Below are 21,423 nucleotides of genomic sequence, written 5' to 3'. Positions count from 1 at the left end.
TAATAAATTCACAATACATCCTGTAATAGTATGGGTGATCCTGACCAATCTTCACTGATACCACTGTTTCATTTATCTTCCCATTAAGTTTGAAAATGCTCTGTGGGATTTATTTCTAGAGATTCTAAAAAATCTTTTGGTTTCTAGAGGTTAGTGCCATCCAGCATTATTCTGGGTTTCAAGTGCAAGGATAAATTTTGTGACATTTTTACAGAAATTAGTATAGACCAAATCTAAGATTGGACTTTGGTCTATAAAAAGGCAAAACAAAACAACAACAAAAAAGTGCTATAACAGATTGGACCAGGGAGAAGGAGGCTGTTTTATAAAGGTCAATTTTTAAACCCCTCCTACAGAACATGATCTATGCAAAATATATCCACAATATATTCCAAAGCATAATGTCACCGGATAAACCTAAGGAGTAGAACATATGGGGGAATATGAAAAAGAAGGTATTAAAGTCTGAAAACAAGCAGGTTGGTAAGCTCATTAGCTGGGGTGGAATTTTAAAATCTTCACGTGAACGAATATATAAATCAAAATATACACATGCATTCACAGTCATGCGCACTATACAGTCACACATGGCACACTCTTAAACTGTCACTTTAATCTTCCACACAGGAACGGTGAAATGCTGTTCTCTTTCTAAATGTAAAGGCGCCCTCTGGTGGTCAACATGGGGTATCGCCATGCTCTAGTTAACACCACGAATAGGTAAAATAGAGCAAAAGTTGGCAGTTTATATAGAACCTTGAATCAAAGTAAGTTTATTCGAAATACAGTACATTTTAATTAGTTTTACTATTTGCCTTAATTTTATATTCTTATATGTCATCAATTGCTAAAATAGTATAAATAAAGGAAAAAGTTGATGTAAAATAATAACTCACTTGTGACAAAATTAGAGTAGCAATTAAAATTGACTGGATGACCAATTCTATAGAACTAAAATTCTAAATAGCTGAGTATTTTCTAAAATTAAATTTCTTTAAAAAAATTATGCATACGGAACTGGGATACAGGCCAGAGGTGTAGGAGCAATGAGTAGATTCACCAGAGACAGAGTGGGGAGCAAAAGAGGCAGATCAACAAATTACCCTGCTGAGGGGAGCAGCAGCCTAGACAGAAGAGGTCTGTGGAGCCATGTGGGTCAGCTCCTTGTCAGGAAAGATCAAACTCACACTGAAGCAGCTGAGGCCAGTTTCACAGTGCTGTGCTCCAGCTCTCTGTGCCACCAGGGAGGGCCTAAAATTAAATTACTTTTAATAGAAGAAAATGAGAGCTTTTGTCTCACTCTTGTTTTCTGAGAATGTTTGATTCAGAGAAACCCCAAGCTTTCCAATAATTTCTTGGTAAAGCTCTCCAGTGCCTTCACAAAGCAGAACTGTATCTCCACCACTAAAATCCTTCTACTAATAATCTGGAAACTATTGAGATAGGCTTTAGAGGTTATTAAGTTAATTTGAAAAAAGAGAAAAAAAATTTTTACAAAAAAATTGAAGAAACAACAAAAATTTTTGAAAAAAAAAATGCCTCTTTTTGTATTTTAACCACTTTCTAATGAGAAGAAATTTAGGGGAAGAAAAAGAAGAAATGCCAGCCCATAAGGTGAAGGCAACAGGAAATCTTTCTCCAGAAATATCCCCTGGATATTTCTTAGGGTAAAAGAGAGATGTGATTAAAATTGGTGTTAAGTTGGGCAGCTCTTACTAACGGCAGTGTGTCTTATATTAAGAAGTAAAAAGGGTCACCAAGCAATAAATAAATTATATTGAATTCAAATTATTAAAAATTAATTTTGTTGACACCAAGACTACTACACACTGAATAAAAATTTAGAAACTCTTTCAGAAATAGACACTGAGAAAAATTTATTTAAAATTAGAAATAATTTGAGTCACTGTTTTCTTTCTGCATATGAAAATTCTAACATATAGAATATGTACAGTTTAAATAATAAGTTTCTTTCAATGCTGCTTTGGTAACTATATTTGAAATTTGTATCCAATATATTAGAACTTAAAATAAAATTTGTATCCAATCTATTAGAATTCAATGAATAGAATTCAAAAGATTATACACTATCAATATCAATAAGATATATGAACAGAATTATGCAAAAGCATATTAAAGACCATGGAATGCCTCCACATGTATTTTGATCATTCTGTCACTGAATGCCAACATACTCAAAATCCTTCTACATTTTATTTTACATTTTAAATTCTGCAGCAAAACTTCAATCAAAACAACTCCAATAATATCTCTGGGCTAATGGCACTTTAATCATTATTTATATTCACAATTCTTTTCTCTGAAGAGCAATGAGAAAGTGGGCAGGCGCTTGGCATACCTCATCGCATCTATCAGCAGCGATGTCTAAGACCTAACACAAAGGCATTGCTGTTATCCTAAATAAGTCTCCTTGTGTTACTGATCTGGAGAGGGCCAGCATGGACTGGACTAACTGGACTAACTGTTCCCAAATCCACGGAAGAAAGTCAACAGCATGGAGATCTCAGACTAGAAGATTGGCAGTCTTTCAATGGCATGGGTTCTCAGATGACTGAGCAGGTTACTATCCACATGTGTGCACGCACACACACACACACATTTACATACACAGTCATACCACTTACTGCATTGCTGCCAATAGCACTTACTCAGTACCTAAAGAGTGACACTATTTGGTTGACACACTTAGCGCTTGAAAGTTATGTGGGGGCAGAAGTTACTGGTGTTATGTTGCCCCCTCATGTCACCCCTCACTTACATATACAGTATTGGACAGTAATTACTTAGCATGTGACAAGAGTTTGATAAACATTTGAAATGAAAGTAGTGAACAGAAACCAAGAGTGGGGAACCTCCCTGGTGATGCAACGTTTTAAAGTGCAGCACTATAAAGCTAAAGCCACTGCAACATGAGTTCCATCCCCAGCCAGGGAGCTGACCCACATGGCGCGGCAGATCTCCCCTGTCTCACCTGCTGCTCCCCTCACCTCCCCCCTCTGTCTCTGGTGAATCCACTCACCGTCCCTGCACCTCTGGCCTGTTCCCCAGTTTTGCATGCACAAATAAATAAATCTTAAAAAAACAAAAACTAAAACTAAAAAATCAAAAAGTTTAAATTGAAGTAACAAAATACGAAAATGGTAAAGTTTGAAAATAATATGATCCACTTTTACATTGGAGACTTGGGGACAACAGATGTTGTCCTATACAGTTTTAGACACATAAATTGATACAAGTTCTTACAGTCAAACTGGACATTGCTGCAATGCAATGTAGAAAGTAGTAAAGTTTGCAGTGGTCTGCTAGAGTCAGATTACACTGCCTCACAAGAACCAACTGTTAAATTTTCAGCAGCTGTTAAGTACATTTATTAAAGTAATCAAGTCATAAAAACTGAAAGTTCAATAAATTATATAAAAATAAAGGAAAAGGTTGCTTAAAAGTCTTCACTTCCTAATCGTTTTACCAGATGTTGCTATTATTTATGATGAGGCTTTATTTATGTCGTTGATCTGCAGGGTGGAAATGCTGTGTAATGATGACTTACTATGCATCTCTTCCCTAATTCTGTTTTCAGTGTTGTTACATTAATAGCTTGAAATCAGTCTTACTGGGAATATTTACACTATGGAGATTGGCAAGTGCAATAAATTAGGACCTTTTCCTTTGCCCCAGGCAGATAATTTGCTAAACATTTACCAACACCCAAATGATTACTTGTGAAAATAGAATGTGGCAATTTGCAGGAGAAGAGAAGAGGACAGAATTTCCTATCATGGGGATATTAGGAGAACTAATTTTTCATTATATCGTATCAAAAGGTAAACATGTTGGTTCTTAGGCTTCACACCAACTGACTACTAGCGCTCAAGTCAACTTCATTCTTGAAACTTTCACATCACCTCTGTGTTCTTTCTATAGCTTATGATTTAGTTTATAATTCAGCAGAATCTCTGAGACACCCCAGTCTATAACATAGGGTAAAAAGGGAAAGTTCAAGTAATTGGAATTTTTATAGGTCTTTTTTTTTAATTCAATATATTTATAGTATTTAATTTTCAGAACTTTGACAAAACAAATTAATTAGTATTTCTGAAAGCACTTTCAAAGCCATGAAATATCAGGCATGATTATAATATTTCTAAGAGCCATACAGCAAAATTGGACCAATGTGTGCATATTTGAAAAATATTAATACCGTATCAGTTCTGAAAACATTTTTTTTGTGAGATAATTATTATTATTATTATTTAAGATTTATTTATTTATGCATTCAGAACTGAGGTACAGGCCAGAGGTTCAGGGGCAGTGAAAGGATTCACCAGAGACATAGTGGGGAACAGAACAGGTCGACTGACGAAGTACACTGCTGAGGGGAGCAGCGGGAGGGTCAGGAGAGGTCTGCTGTGCCATGTGGGTCACCCCTAGGGCAGGGATCGAACTCATACTGAAGTGCTTTAGCTTCTAAGTGCTGTACTTTAACCTGATGCACCACCAAGGAGGGCCCAAGAAAATTATTTTAATCGAAACCACTCTAAGATTATTATTTTAATTAAAATGCTCACAAAATCCCAAAGCCCAAATTTTCTCCCTCTGTTTAACAGACCTGGATGTCATCAAGCACCAACTGTTTTATCTGCAAGTAGTAATAAGAGAATGTAAAGTGACATGGTTATATCCCAAGTACCTAGAACTAGAGAAGAATTTGCAGTAGATGATTCCAGTGAATTATTCTCCATGTGCTGGTTGTCTTCCTCTGGATTGGGCTGATCTGTGGCCAAAAGGTATGGCATTTGAACTTTGGAGCCATCTTCTGGTGATAAATTCTTGGTCTCTATGAATATAAATAAAAGTACAATGCAAGTTTTTATAATATACATAACTGTTCTCAGTATTTTTAAAAATGAAATGAGAATTCTAATATTTATTTGAAAAGAACTATTTTTTTTAAAGATGTATTTATTTATGCATACAGAACTGGGGTACAGACCAGAGGTTCAGGGGCGGTGAGAGGATTCACCAGAGACAGAAGGGGGAGCAGAACAGGACCGCTGACAAAGTACTCTGCTGAGGAGAGCAGGGGGAGGTCAGGAAAGGTCTGCTGTGTCATGTGGGTCACCCCCCGGGGTGGGGATCGAACTCATGCTGTAGTGCCTTTAGCTTCTTAGTACTGTGCTTTAACCGGCTGACCACCAGAGAAGGCCCGAAAATAATTATTTTTTTTAAGTTGATTTTTGGGAGTTACACATTTACCTCTCCTTATGTGCACTTTGTGATTCTAAATAGAATGTAATTTGTATTACAATGCAAATTTGCACACAATATAAACAGCTGTTATTGTTATCTTGTCCCAAGTAGAGATTTGCCTGAATATACTTCAGTACTTTGACATTTTGAAAGACTTGGAACATGTTTTTTGTTATGACACAGTATTTTTATTTTCACTATGAACACAGTGGGTAATTCTCTTGTAATGTGCTAAATTTCTTCTAAAAAGACTATGTAGTATTATGTTAATCACAAGATAACTAAGATGATTTCTTATTTGACCATCACCTTTTTAAAGCAAGCCACTTATTCAGTGATACAGTTACATTTAAGGCTGAATTAATGGAAATGCAAATGTGGTCGGAGTTTTTCTTTAGCTTGTGCTCGTGCCATTTTGTTCTTCGCTGTGAGTTCTACATGAGATGTACATATGCTTTAATGTCAGCCTAAATTCAAGTAATCTGAATTTTTGTAGGTCTTTTTTTTAATTCAATGAAATATTCTATATCTTTCTTTTCTCCTTCCCTCCATTGCTCCCAACCATTCTTCCTTCAACCACATGTATTGAGTGTTTTCTCAAGGGCCTTTGTGGATTACAGAGCAAAAGGAGAGTTTCTGCTCTTCTAAAGTTATCATCTGCCAGAGGAGCCTAGTGTCTTATTAATTTTGGATTTACCCATCAGAGGAAACAGGAGGAACATTTACTCTGTGTGTGAAGAATTTCCTCAAGAAAACTCGCGGCTTTGGACGTTGTCTTTGGCTGACATCTTAACAATGTATATGGCTACTTAATAAGTACGTCTGGGGTTTATAAACATAGTCGACTATTTTGTGCTTCTCATGTAAGGAATTAACTCAATTGTTTAACCCTAAGAATAATCCTGGATAACAAAATATTATCCCCCCACCAGAGGGGAGTAAACTGAGTCATAGACCACAAAAGTTTCTAGCCAAAGCCTCATGTCCGAGGACTTGAAGGAACCAGCTTGCAGTGGGTTTAGGATTCTGCACTAAGGCTCCTGTATTAGTTGCCCTTGCCACCCTAACAAGCTACCACAAGCAGCATAAACATAAATTTATTTTCTTAGAATTCTGGACATTGAAAGTCTAATATCCCTGGTGGCACAGAGGGTTGAGGCAAAACACTGCAAGCTGGCCACAGCAGCTTCAGTGCGATCCACAGCCCCAGAAGTGACCCACATGGCGTGGCAGACCTCTCCTGTCTCACCCATTGCTGCCCTCAGCAGTGTACTTCATCGATCTGCCTGTTCTGCTCCCCAGTCTGTCTCTGGTGAATCCTCTCACCCCCTTGCACCTCTGTTCTGTACCCCCGTTCTGTATGCATAAATAAATAACTCTTAAAAAAAAAAGAAAGTCTAATATCAACATGCTAGCAGTTTGGTAACTGGTGAAAGCTTCACTGTTAAGTGGCAGAAGGTGACCTTATTGTGTCCTCTAACAGTGTAATGAGAGACAGAGATTGTTCTTCCTCTCCTTGTAAGGCCACCATCCTATCAGGTGAATCAGATGAGTACCCACCTTCCAACATTATTCCACCTGAAGGAGCTCCCGAGACCCTAATTGGTTACAGCTCCAACCTATGAATTTCATGGGGATATAATTTAGTTCATCATAGCTCCTAACCACAAATATAATCACATTTAAATTTGTTCTGGTCATAAGGCCTGCCAGAAAATTTCTAGATTCCTCTAATAAGGTTATTTCTTCTGCAAATAACACTTACATCTCTGACTACTGTGACCAGACATTCAGAGGAAATGTCAAGGCCTACTTTGTTGGAATAAGTTGGTCAGGGAGAGACAGGGGCAAGTATAAGAATTCTGAGCCCCACGCAGGGACTGCATTTCCCCTCCAGCCCTCAATGGAAGCTTATAGACCCATATCTGTTCCCCTCTCTGCCCTTGTAAGAACTCACCTATCTGTGCAACATCTTCTGTTGAACTAAAGAGGGAGATCCCTGACTCTGAAAGGACCCTGCCTGGGACCAGGAAGAGAGAAAAGGGTATTGGATTGTTAACCTTTTTTTTTTTTTCTTTTCACAAAATCTTTCTCTCCTTTATAAAGTACTTGTCCTTGGCCGGCCAGTAAATGTGTATGGACTGAGAGAATGTGGATAAACTAGTTCCTAAAACTATTTGGAAACACATACTAAAAGACATAGTCATGATACAAAGCACAGCAAATAGTTAGGTGTATGTGATGGGTGTGTGATGGGTTACAACACAGCATTGCATGATCTTTATTATATATGCTCTTAGATTGTTCAAAGAATTGCAATTTGATAAATCTCAAATTTCTGGCAAGGCACTTGTATAAAGTGGAATTTAAAAATATCTGGCCCTCCCTGGTGGCGCAGTGGGTTAAAGCACAGCACTGAGAATCTAAAGCCGCTTCTGCATGAGTTCGATTCCTGCCTGCCCGGGACATGACCACATGGCGTGGCAGACCTCTCCTGACCCGCCCGCTGCTCCCCTCAGCAGTGTACTTCCTCGATCTGCCTGTTCTGCTCCCCACTCTGTCTCTGGTGAAGCCTCTCGCCGCCCCTGAGCCTCTGGCCTGTACCCCAGTTCTGTATGCAAAAATGAATAAATCTTTAAAAAAATATATCTTATCAAGAAATATTTCCAGGCATGTGGTTTATGTAAGGAAGTTGGAGCACATCTTCTAAACTTTTTCCTAAACAAGTGTAACTCACTGAACACAACAGTAAAATGGACAGGTACCACTTATTTAAAGGATGGATAAGATGAGGTCTTTTGATTTTCAAGAGTCAGATATTTCTAATATACTTAGATGACCTGAGGCAAAATTTCCTAGTGTCTAGAATAGTGTCTGGCACATAACTGGCATTCATTAAATGTTAACCAAATAACAGAATGACCGCATGAATAGCAGCAAAATAAGCTAAAATGAGTACAACTCATTTAAAGCTTTTGTTAATCAATTTCTTCCAATGAAATTGTGTCTATTCAAAGTTAATATGATCTTGATAAATAGTTCTGGCTACCACCTTGTTTCTTAAATAGGGATGGGAAGAGGAAGGAGTGTTAACTAGGAGTCAACTGCTAACTAGAGCTCAACTAGGAGTCTAGCTTAGCTTGCTGAGTTTTGTAGTCTTTGGTAAGTTTATCTTTTCCTCATTTATATAGGATATAAAATAGGTGGTATCTCAGACCCTTCCCAGTTTTGAAATGTTCATTCTAAATATCTTAGTTTTGGGCATTGTATCTCTAATCTCATTAAACTCTCAATTACCAAGAACAAAGTATACACACTATTCTTAGTGAAATCAGAAATACCTGTACTGCTTTCAAAGCAGGTTGTGCCTGTTAACTCATTCGCAATTTTGTGGTTTTCTGTTTCCCTCAGAACCATCATAAAAGTTGAAAACCAGTTTTCTTTCTGCACGATCCTTCTCAGTAGCTCTCTTGCAGCTGATTCATTTCCATGCATAGCTGCTGCAATAATCTGTTTTAATGAAACAAAGGAGAATTAAAGATCAAATATCTAGTAAATAAGTTAAAAAGGGAACTAGTCTTCTGAAATATTTAGCAATTAAGCATGCATGTAAATAAAAGTTTGTATTCAAACATTAAACAATACAACTTGTAGCAATTCCAGATTCTGGGGGTGGGGGCTGGGGAGGAGGATCTTAGGGTAAAACACTCTTTTAAATATGCTTGGTTTTTTGCCACTGAGCTATTTGAGCCTGATGCTTAAGAAATAAATGTTTTGTTTTGTTTAAAGATTTATTTATTTACTCATACAGAACTGGGGTACAGGCCAGAGATGCGGTGGGTGAGAGGATTCACCAGAGACAGAGTGGGGAGCAGAACAGGCAGATCAATGAAGTACACTGCTAAGGGGAGCAGTGGGCGGTCAGGAGAGGTCTGCCTTGCCATGTGAATCTCCTCCAGGGCAGGCGGGGATGGAACTCACGCGGAAGTAGTTTAAGCTTCTCAGTGCAGCGCTTTAACCTGCTGCACAACCAGGGAGGGCCCAAGAAATAAATGTTTTAACTCAGGCATTATGAATAAGGAGTGTCTTTAATTTCTAGCCACACTAAGCCTGTTCGTATCAGCTTCTTACCATGTATTAAGGGCTTGCTATTTCTTTTCAGTTCATTTCATATCTGACTCCTCATTCTTCCCCATTATCATGAAGTTATTTACTATTGTATATTTATGTACTTGCTTCTTTAATATTTGTACTCTCTATTTGTTATAATATCTTTCTTACCTTTATGTCTAGTTAATATCATATTTTGATATCTATTCCTGTCTTAAAGTTTAGGAAGAATTATTTCTATATCCATTTATTACAACCTTTAGCTTTAATTTTATTTCCCTTTACATCAATCAGCAAATCCCATTAAAAGTGTATCAAAAGAGTAGTCATTACTATCACAGTGACTTTCCCAGGTCTTAATACAGCACCAAACATTTGAAGAAGACAAATACAAACCACATTTAGCCCAGAAAGCAATTAGATAGGATAGCTATCTCTCTGGGCCTTAGTATCTATCCATGTAAAATGAGGGAACTAAAACACAATTTCAAGTTTTCTCCGTTTTAGTGGGAGGTCAGTATCCACTATGGAGCTTTGATATCTTGGATCTTCCCTCAAATGATTCTGATACATCTTACTTGGGAGACCAAAGACTTTAAAAATATTGCAGAATTTTATTCAGTAGTGTAGATGAGAAATTCCAAATTAGTTACTAGGGCCTCCCTGGTGCCACACAGGTTAATGTCTCAGAGCTATCAAGCTATCACCAGCTACTGTGGCCTGAGTTTGATCTTCAGACAGGGAGCTGACCCACATTGAACAGCAGACCTCTCCTGTCACCCCCCGCTGCTCCCCTCAGCAGCGTATTTCAGTACATCTGCCTGTTCTGCTCCCAACTCCCCACTCTTTATCTAGTGTATCCTCTTACCCCCCAGATCTCTGGCTTACACTCCAGTTCTTATATGCATAAATAAATACAAATAAACCTTTTTTAAAAGGGAATTCTGATTTAGTTATTTCTCAACATTCACTCATCTCAATATGAACAATATGTATAATTTGGATTGCTTAACTAGAGTGGATATTTCTTTAAAATGTATGTATTTTCTAGTTGTGTAAGTATATCCCACACATTTTAATGTCAGCAATGTACTTGCATATTTAAAGCAATATCTGGCACAAATTTATTACTATAAATGAAGCTATTCTATTATTATTATGGGTGGGAAAAAGCATTTACCAGTGGACACTATTTAGCACATAAATGTGCAGCCTGAATTTCTACCTGAAGGATACTTCAATTTTATTAGCTGAAAGATAATAAGATTATCAAGTCTTTGAATATATAAACTAGCAACCCAAGAAGGTGCCAATATTAACTCACTTTACAGAACAGGAATACAAGCACAGAAAGGCCCCATTATCTCTCAAAGTAAGGCCAATTAAGTGGGAGAAGTAGAATCTAGTCCCAGATACTGTGGCTTCAGAGGCCTTTCTAAACAATAATATAAGTAATTATCTCCAATTTTTATTTCATTTTCTGGCAAGAAGTGGTTGAAATGACTACTTGGACCTAGTAAATTTTAGGTGCTGTCCTTCCATCTCCCACAAGACATTTTCTAAGCAATTTTTTCCCTTATTTCCTTCTTTTTCCCCAACTGCATTAATACCCTAGTGAAAATACTTTGTCTTCTCAGGTATCTGTGATATCTTTATTATTATCTGCTAATTTGGACAATACTAGTTAAAGATATTATATAACACTGGTATCAGCATCTTCTTTGAAATACATTCTCATTTTTAATTACCTCATCCTTTAATCAACTTTTTAAAAAGTTGACAGAAGTATTCAGAAAGAATCTCTCTAAAAATAACGAGACAATGTAGTATATACTTTTATTGAAAATCTGAGTATATTAGATCTACTGAGTGTTCAACTATTAATTAGTTAATTTTTACTGTAGAATTTCTACTTGCGAAGCTTGTTTTGTATTTACTAAGTTCAGCACTTGAAGATCAGTATAAAATTATTTCCCACAAGTGTTTTTATAATTTGAATGTAGAATTTTATACAATACGTGTGCAATTTCTAAGTAGCTTCTTCAAGATTCTGAACTTTTAAGAAGTCGTCCCAATCTGTGGGCTAGAAAGTACATCAATTCCTTTTGAAGCAACTACATACATTTTTTTGTTTTTTGAAACTTGTGTCTTAAAACCTAGTAAAGATATTTCATCTCAATAGATATAAACACTCAATTAGTGAAGTTCTTGCAGGTGATTTATTAGACTTAAGACTGCGAAAGGCGTCATAATGATTCTCCTTCATGTTATTCTTGCACTATACATTTTCTCTGAATCTGAAGTGAAGTATGTTCATAGATACATTGTTAATAATTCGTGGAATAAAAAACAAATATGAATTTTTGAGTAGTAAAATTCAGTACTTTAATATCATAAAATATTTTATGCATGTTTTTCCTGCCAGCAGAAATCAGTGAAGAAATCAATGATATTTCCATTAAGGATTGGCTTGCCAACACAATTATGTAATTTGATAAAAATGTTTCTTCTCCTCATCATAACTTTAGATATAATGGTGGATAGTGAATACAGCAGAGCACAGCTCTCAGTACAGTAGTTTCCCTTCACCATGGAGGATAGTAGCAAGATCCTCAGTGGATTCCTAAAACCTCAGATAGTAGCGAAGCCCATATAAGCTGATAAAGTTTAATTTATAAGTTAGGCACAGTAAACGCCTAAAGATAACTAATAAAATAGAACAACTATAGCAATGTACTCTAATAAAATTTATGAGAATGTGGTTGGTCTCTCTATCTGGAGGACAAATACACCAATAAATCAGAAAGTTGTGTTAAAAATAAAGAATTTTAGGCCCTCCCTGGTGGCGCAGCGGGTTAAAGCACTGCACTAAGAAGCCAAAGCCACTTCCTCATGAGTTCGATCCCCGCCTGCTCCGGAGGTGACCACATGGCGAGGCAGACCTCTCCTGACCGGCCCGCTGCTCCCCTCAGCAGTGTACTTCGTTGATCTGCCTGTTCTGCTCCCCACTCTGTCTCTGGTGAAGCCTCTCACCGCCCCTGAGCCTCTGGCCTGTACCCCAGTTCTGTATGTACAAATAAATAAATCTTTAAAAAAATAAATAAAGAAAGAATTTTACAGAACAGGTTTCTTATGAAAATTTAATATTCTTGTCAAGTGAGTATATTTTGACAAATTGACATAACTATTTCTATTAGTGCTTTCTCTTACAATAAAATTCTTATCTACCCCATTATCTGAAACTATTGTGAGTGAGGACAGACAGGAAAAGTGGAACTGGAAGTGTTAAACCTCATGTAGGGGAAATTGGATATGGTTTCTAGCTGATATCTCTGGTTCTTTTATGTAAATGAAAGATGTATAGGAATTTCTAAGACTACAGGTGTTTAATGCATTGACCTGGCCAGGGCTGAATCAGGTACACTTCTTCAGCTGTTCAGATTGGTATTAAAACACAATAAAAATGTCCATATTATCATTTTCAGAGGAAATGGATATACCAATATGTCACTAAGCATCTTAAAACAGGAGGAGGTCAGAGCAGGGTACTATTAGGGATCATTCTACTAGAATGATTTATAAGGCAACTCCTGTATATTGTGGAATGTTTAGTGTTTACTTAATACCTCACATAAAATAGATTTGTTTAACTATTGGTTGGAAGAATGAAAGTTGATTAACTCTGCAATAGTAGCTCCATGAAAACAGTGGCAACATCTACAATAATCTCCACTATTTTCATCACTAACCTAGGGTTTGGTACAAAGGTGTCATTGGATAAATTTAAAATAAATGTCCATCCATCCATCAATCAAACATTCAATTAAGTACATTTCTTTGGGTAGTTGCTGGATGCAAAATTAACTTTGGGATTATATGCAGAAACTCTGATATATGTGGAGGCAGGGGTTGGGAGGTAGAAACTGCAAGGCTAAATTAAAATAACAGCACAGGGCCTTCCCTGGTGGCACAACGAGTTAAAGCGCAGCACTGAGCAGTCAGCTGAGCCACACAGGTTCAATCCACCACCCAGGAGGTGACCCACATGGCACAGCAGACCTCTACTGTCTCACCCGCTTCTCCCCTCAGCAGTGTGCTTCAACACTCTCCACTTTGACTCTGGTGAGTTGTCTCACCGCCCCTTGCACCTCTGGCCTATACCCCAGTTCTGTATGCATAAATAAACCTTAAAAAAAAAAAGCACAAATAGAAACTGCCTGTGGAAAACAGAAAAAGAGTAAAAGATTTCATTTCATTTTAGAAGTACTGATTACTCAGTAAAACACTAATTTAAACTGAAAGGCAATCCCTTATATCATCTGTTCTCATCTTTTATTCCAGACAATGTTTTCAAAATAAATTTAATCAACCTATCAATATATATATGAAGAACCAGCCTTCTCCCTCATCTTGGCTAGTTTATGAGATCTTAAAGTTGAAAGACATAGTGTCACACTTAAATCCAAGATCATTAACAGAGATCTCAAATTCAACATGGAAAGTTTACCAAATCCCTGAAACTTTAAATTCATAAGAAAATGGAAATAAAAGATAACAAAAATACATCATCATACAAAATATTTATTACTAATCAAGTTTTCATAAGCACTTGATCTTAGACATGTTAATTAAATACTGTGACTGTAAAGAGAAATTATTATGTACACTTTTCATGGGTAAACTTAGGATAACAAACTTAAATATCTTGGTCCCAAATTATTTAACATATAAAATGCATATATTGTAAGAAACATAGATCTCAAATCCAGGTCTTCTCATTCTAAATTCCCATTATATTGTGTTATTATAAGACAAACATCCTTATAGAACCCCATATTAACATAGATTTTTCTATAATAAATCTAGAGCTTCCTTTCTACTACTATAGCTTATTTTTTTAGACCAATAATTCATGTAAAATGATGTGTACAAAAAGTACTGCAGAAATCACAGAGACTTGATTCTTCTTCAGAGAGCCTCAAATATATGGCTCTCTATCTTTGGACCCTCCTGGGAAATATGAATCTGAGGGAGAGTGTGGGTTGCTTTGGCCTTAGTTGCTATCAGTACACAAATGTCCGTTTACTCTATATCTTCTGTGTGTCAAATGCCTTGCATCCTATACTGTTAACTGCCTCCACGCTTGCCAGAATCAAGAACTTGGATAAAATCTAACTGGCGGAAATTCAATCCAGGCAAGACAAAAGTGATGCTGATAGGCAGAAGTATTTAGAGTAAATAAGGAGAAGTGCTGTTTCGCTGGCAATCGGGACATCATACCCACCAAACATAAACAGCTTTGTGGTGTTACTGGACTCTGTTGCTTCTGGACTTCCTAACAGCTACTGTGGCTGGAAATGCCATCTTCCATCTCCAGCTGGCTTGAAGGCTGCATACTGTCTTCCAAATTAAGATTCTGCCACAGTGATGTACACATTTGTCATATCCAGCTGGACTACTATAATGCGTTCTAGCAGGTTCTCAATACACAAAACTACATAAACGTTACAGACAACAGTGTAAAGTAATTTACTTGTTGGGAAAACCAGTCATCAAAATGAGTTGCATGCTTGGGTCCTAGGACAGGCCTTATGGCTGCCAGATCTACAGCCAGGAACATTAACTTTAGTCACTAAAAACTAAGTCACATCACAGGCTGATGTGAGACCCATGCCCAGAAAAGCATAATGAGGGCACACACAATTGGTGAATCTAAAACAAAGAGAAAGAAAGAAAATGTCAAGGTTATAGCATGGTAGACAGTCTTTGGCTTTTAGTCATGGATGTATTTGCCAACATACCTTTGAAGATAAGATATTTGACATACAACCTTGAATAAATCATAATCAAATAGGTTAGTATTTTTATATATCAGTATGCTCTCAGTCACTGACAAACAAGGAACAATCAAATATTTCATTAAAGTGTGAAGTCCCTTATATTATTTTTCCTGTCAAAATGTCACATTATAAAGAATACTTTACTTATATAAAAACTTCAATGGCTTATCTCTAGCTTTTTTCTCCTAGAGAATGTCAAAATGCTGTTTAGAAGTGGGAAAAGGGTATGTGTGTGCATGCGTGTAGCCTCCATTTGGACTAAGATTAAATGGCACAATGTATAATAAAGGAGGCCAGATAATAAATATTTTATGTTTTGTGGGATATACTGGCTCTTTTCAACTGTCCCTAAAACATAAAAGAAGTCATAGTATGTAAATGAATAAGCGTGGCTGTGTTCCAATTAAACTTCCTTTATAAAGACTGAAAATTTAAAAATCTTAAAGCCATTGTTAATCTTCACATCTGTAAAACCAGTAGCAAACTGGAATTAGCCCATAGGTCATGGTTTGCTTTTCTTTGGTCTATGGAACTATTTTAGATGAGAAATAAAATTCAACACCGTCTGGACCTAAATCTCTAGCTCTGCAGTGGATTTGCTAGGTGATCTTAGGCAAGTTATTTATCTGGCCTCAGGCTCCCTATCCATCAAACTGAGTTAGTAACATTAAACACCTCAGTGGATTAATATGAGTATGAACTGTGATAATAGATATTGTAAATGATGATAGTAACTGTACATAGTAAGTGTTCAGTAAACCTTATCTATTAGTATATGTAGTCATTGTGGAGTTAACACCTGTTTAACTTATTCAGTGAAAATTTTCAAAATTATGTCACATGCCTAGATAGTCTCATTTTGAAGAAACGATTTACTCAAAGATGACTAAGAAAATCTGGAGGGAGGTAAATGAGTTAACAAAACAGAGTTGCAAAACCTGTCCAAAGACCAGCTCCATCAGAACAGACACCTACCCGATTTCTGTCTTCGTTTGTCAGCAGTGTCACCGCCACACACTTATCCAGGACATCGCTTACCAGAAGGTTTTGCACCACAGTAGGCTGAAGGAGGTTCAGCAGTTTTACACACTCATCATGAAAGGTCTCAAAGGATGGAGAGGGCAAGTCTGTGAGGTTAGGGTCCGTATAGAGCAGAGCCAAGGTGCTGCCAGATTGCTGGAGGGCCTCTAAAAATACCCTAGGCCAGCCTGGGCCCCAGTCCTTTTTCTCCAAGGTTGTCAGAAGCAGTTCAACTGCCGCTATGTCTCCACTGACCATGGCCTTACTTCGTATCTTCTCCTTGTCTTCTGGATCCAAAAAGTCCAGGTAGTCCAGAGTGGAGTGGAGCTTGATGCACATCTTTAATCTGGTCCTGAAGCATGAGATGAGGAAACGGAAAGTCTCTTCTGTGGAATACCCCTCTTTCGCCATCTTTCTTTCTCAGAGAAGGCAGGGGATTCTGCCAAAAAGAACCTCTTGCTGTTCTCTGCTCAACAGGTAACAGAGAGCGGCTGTCGGCGGCTTTCTGTTTGGTTAAAGTGCCAGGGCCTTGGATGAAGAGCAAGGCTGTGTTCAAGATCCTTAGGTTGGCTCACTGGCGTGAGATCTCACCTTGGCAGGTGGGCCGCCCGAGGAGGATGAGGGGCACAGACCCGGAATGCAGCGACTGAAGGCCAAAGGTTGCTGGCTCGACCCCAGCACTTTCTGTCGTCTGCGCTGCGACCAGGGACCCAGGCGCCCCCACATCAGCACACTCGGTAGGAACTTTGAGTTCAGCTTTTCGCCAGCCGGTTTTTATAGTTTGCCCGACTTAGTTTCAGTTTCGTTTCTCTTCTCAGAAACTTTCTAAGTAATCAGCTGGGAGGCTTGTCTGTTTGGCTGGGAGGCAGGAGGCGTCACCATATCAGTTTTCATAAGAGTCTTTCAGCCAGAGCACTGAGGAAAACAGAAAAGGAAAGTGAATTCTCTCTCCCACGAACGAACAAGACTGCATTGCTCCTGCAATACTTCTTCTGTGAGCATTGTGCCTTCCTTAGAAGTTTCTGCCTCAGAAATCACTTCCTTCCCACAGTCATCTTGCACCATCCTTGTCAGCTAAAATGTAGAGGCTTGAAAGCACAATACTGGGAACTTCCCTCCAGAGAAGTTAAGTATGAAACTTTCCAGACCCTGACACCTACAGGAAGGGGTTATTCGAGGTTAGTGAATGCAGACAGGCTCAGGCTCTCCCAGAGGGTAGACTGTAGGACTGGGGGGAGGGGTGGGGAGGAAGGGTGAGGGGAATTGCAGGGGACAAGTAGAATGCAGGGGACAAGCTAACCTTTTAGCTCTTTCCAGATATGTGACCTTGGATGACATTTGGTGACCTGGTATGTTTTAAACTGCTTAAGAGAAATACAGAGTCTCTGAATTTACACTGGCATACAACATTTCCATCTGAACACTTTCTAGCATATCTACTTTACCCAGGTTGAAGTGACCTTTGTGCCTTTTCCACAATCAACCTACTTCCTGTGGTTCCCCAAGAATGAACTTGTTCCTTTAGGGTATGTGGTGAGCATGAAAAGGAATGAGTAATAACAAACAGGAACTGACTTTAGGTAGTGTTTGCAGCATTTATTTGATTTTGACCAGGGCCTAGTGACAGAGGGAGAGGGACATTCACCACCAATTCAGTTTAGGAGGAAGCCAAGACTAAAGTTTCCCTCTCTCCCAGCATATAAGATCTCCACACCTTTTAATATATATCTTTCCTTTAATAAAACAACACAAAATCCCCAACAACTTATTTTTTATATAGTTGCCATTCTTTTCTTGGATTCAATACAGCAAGTTTTGGCTGAAGCAGCTAGGAACTTAATTAGCAACTAATGTACCAACTTGTAGTAAACATCAACATTTGTCTATGTCATAAGGGAAAAAAGCCACCCACACTGAAAAATGGCAGTTTCATTTTAGTACATAAGTCACATAAGTGTGAATCCTTTAGGTTGGTGCTAGCTGAAGCATTTTGCAGCCCCAGGTGACCTTGGGTAATACTACATATATGTCATAATAAGCACCTTATGATCCAGAATTATATGGAATATAGAAGGGTCATTTAGGTTACCAAGAAAATATAGTTAGAAAAAGTTATCTGTTAGCAAAGCACATTCAATGAAGCTTGGATGGTTCCAGAAAACCTGGCATAGTTTAGAATGGTTTAAGAGAAATACAAAATCTCTGTATTTACTGCTGGCATACACCATTTCCAACTGAACACTTTATAACATATTGTCTTATTTTCTAATTTTATTTCAAGTAGCCATGCCTTTTTCTTCACCAAGGGATGCTAAGCTTTTTGAAGAAAGGACATGTATATACAGTAACTAGTACATACAAACTCTACAAATAGTAGGCCCTTTCTTTGCCTAAACTTCACAGCTGGTTTAATGTCAAATACACAGTGAAAGTCGATTGCAAAATATTTTTCATTATTAATTATTGAAATGGAATGGAACCTTGACCTGATTTACAATGTTCTTTTTTTATTTCTTCATAAAACATCACTATACATATTTTTTGATCTTGTAACTAGGTAGAAGATAATCAAATTAGTTGTTCCTATAGAAATATTCAAATTGTTCATTTTAGTTATTGGATTTATAAAGATCTCTTTTGGGTCTATTACAAGAAAGTCTTTCCCTTTCACCCACTCTAGTGCCAGCAGATTTTGTTCAGCGTATTAAAGCAAAACCCAACAAATCAAACAACATTTTGTCCTCTTTTTCCCATTCTTCTCTCCTTTAGTTTCCAATACTGGAAACAAGAAAAGATTACTGATTAAACATGAGGAACTAGTGTCATATTCTTAACACCACATAAATGCTGTCCTGATGAGAAAGGGTCAAAAGTAGAAATTTAAATGTTTTATATTTGGATTATTTGACTTATTAAATGAATCATTTAAAAATATTTTAAGTACCTATTATATGACCAATGCAATTCTAGTTGCAGTTATTAAATTGCAGCGAAAATTTCCTATTTTCATGGCAAAGGGAAGATGCAATGTATAAGGTAGGATGAATATGGACTGTAAGAAAATTAGATGTAGCTAATAATGCCCATATAATTTCACTAGTGGATATTCTTCTAGATAGACTTTCCTGCCCCTGATACACCTTCCTGCATCACATAAGACCCATCAGTAACAGTTCATCTTTAATATCAACTATGATTCACCTTGCTGGACTAAGAGTGAGTGCTGAGGGCTGAGCATGGGCTAAGAGTGCCTGAGGGAAAGTAGAAAGGAACCAGTTTTATAGAAATCTTGGGAAGACACTGGAGGAAAGAAGGTTGAAAAAACAAAGACCAAGTCCCAGTCTCTCACAAATTGTCCTTTCTCTTCATCTATAATATTGCATGTTGACTTCGTTTATTTTTTGCATTTGTCTGAGTAAATATTTCTTCTGTCAAGTTCTTCTGATAACTTTCATTTTAACCTTCCTACTTTTTCTAACTACAGGTTTCTGTTTCTTCTCTTCTTTGAATAAGCAATCTGTTAATCTAGATCTTTTCCTTTTTCTAAACCAATATTTTCTGTTTAAAGCGAAAAGACCCTGAGTCTCCATCAGTTTTAAAATTCTCCTTTTAGCCTTTGGTCTACAAGTAGTAAATCAGGAAGACCTATGACAGCTTCTTGCTATTATCCACCTTTTTTCATTTGAGTTTTCTGCTATAAAGAGGTGATGTAGCAGGGTGGTCCCTAGGAAAAGGGGAAGTTCCAGGTTCCCTGCCCCACCCAGAAGAAGGGTGGAGCTGAGCAGAGAAAAAAGAGAAGAAAAGAAGGAAGCTGGATGGAGAACAAGGAGACCTGAGGAAGCCACACGGAGCAGCAAGCAGGTGAGGAAGAAACGGTGCTTGTTTCCTGACCCTGTAACATTTAAGGCAGATGTGGGTGAGAGACCTGTAGGGAGGTGACTATGGCAGTGTTTATATTTATTTTGCTTTTGCTTTTTTCCTCCCAGATTTGTCTGGCCATTTCTGACCCTTTTCCATGGGTCCCGGCCAGCAGGTGCTTTAGTCTTGTGGCAGGCTTTCAGGCCTTGCTTTGGACCAACCCCTTTTGGGTTGACTTTTGCCCAAGAGGGGATGGGTAACTTCAAGTGTTTGATTTAGAAGTTATATTTTCTGTTTTCCATATTGTATATTTACTGTATTAAAGTCCCTTTTCATTAAAGTTTTATATGTTTTGTCTTGACGCGGCAGATGGCAGAACCCACTTAGAGCAGGCAGGGTTGGGACTTCAGGGGTGTTCCTCTCTCCCTGTCCTGTAACAGATAACCCACAGACAGGCAACCCAATTCACATTGGGTGCCCTGTAACAGTGATACAATTCAAAGCTGTTCTTTGACTTGTTTTTGACAAACTAAAATCTATGATTTGTGAAAGTAATATCTTTTCCAAAAAAATTGACAGTGCATTTGCTTTAATGAGGAAATCCTTCTATAATGTTTATCCTGTTTCTGCCTTTAGTTATTAAGTTGCAACAATAAGCAGTCTACTCTGTGTAACTTCAAGTTAGACTCCCTTAACCTACCTGTGTGGAATTGTGGTCAAGCATAGAGACTCTGAGCACAGGTTATCAGAATTCCTTTGTCAGCACTGTCTCTTAATTGCTGTGTGATCTTCACCCCTCACTTGTGAAATGAGAATTATGCTAGTACCATGCCATAAGGTTGTCTGAAAGAGGACCTTTAACCTCTTTGAGCTTATCCTGTCCTTTAAGTAACTGCCAACATTCTTCCACTGATAACAAGTCAAAGATGGTGCTGGCTCTCAAAGAATACTTCCAATTTATTGAGGAAATATATTAATTATGTACATGAACAATACGTGACAAGTTGTCATGTAATTCAGTTTTTAGACAGAATTGATTTTTTGCAAGAAACAAACTGATGGGGGTGGTCAAAAATGTTCATTGAAATGATACTGTTATAACTTTCGATTTTCAAAACATAAGTAGATGTGAAATAGAAAAAGAAACTGGTAAGCTTATTAGATCATAATGCTCATTTCTTAATTAGCTAACTCAGCTGTGAAGTTCTGGGTTGAAGTGTACAGTGTAAAAGCTTTTATAAGTGTTGACAAAAAAAAACTAGATATCAGTGGAAAATTTTTCCAAATATCCATTTTTCCAAATGTTTCCTACACAGTTTACATTCTT

At 37.6% G+C, this 21,423-nt stretch overlaps 1 protein-coding gene across 3 annotated transcripts in view; it reads right to left on the bottom strand.

Moving 5' to 3' along the window:
• IFIH1 (interferon induced with helicase C domain 1) overlaps positions 1 to 17,019 on the bottom strand; it is a 52,642-nt gene extending 35,623 nt beyond the window's left edge. For 2 of the 3 annotated variants that reach the window (XM_004674602.2, XM_012729382.1), the window contains exons 1-3: positions 16,194 to 17,019; positions 8,610 to 8,778; positions 4,709 to 4,855 (exon numbers count right to left, since the gene is read on the bottom strand). In XM_004674602.2, coding sequence (XP_004674659.1) covers positions 4,709 to 4,855; positions 8,610 to 8,778; positions 16,194 to 16,649 — 772 coding nt within the window. In that variant the 5' untranslated portion in view covers positions 16,650 to 17,019. The remainder of the gene's footprint in view (positions 1 to 4,708; positions 4,856 to 8,609; positions 8,779 to 16,193) is intronic. The other variant, XM_012729378.1, reaches the window with a different exon arrangement.
• Between the last annotated feature and the right edge of the window lie 4,404 nt (positions 17,020 to 21,423).

This window comes from Condylura cristata, unplaced genomic scaffold, assembly GCF_000260355.1.
Source record: "Condylura cristata isolate star-nosed mole 26May11 unplaced genomic scaffold, ConCri1.0 scaffold00002, whole genome shotgun sequence".
NCBI lineage: Eukaryota > Metazoa > Chordata > Mammalia > Eulipotyphla > Talpidae > Condylura > Condylura cristata.
Note: the sequence above shows the minus strand (reverse complement) of the source record. Positions and strands in the feature narration are given on the sequence as shown.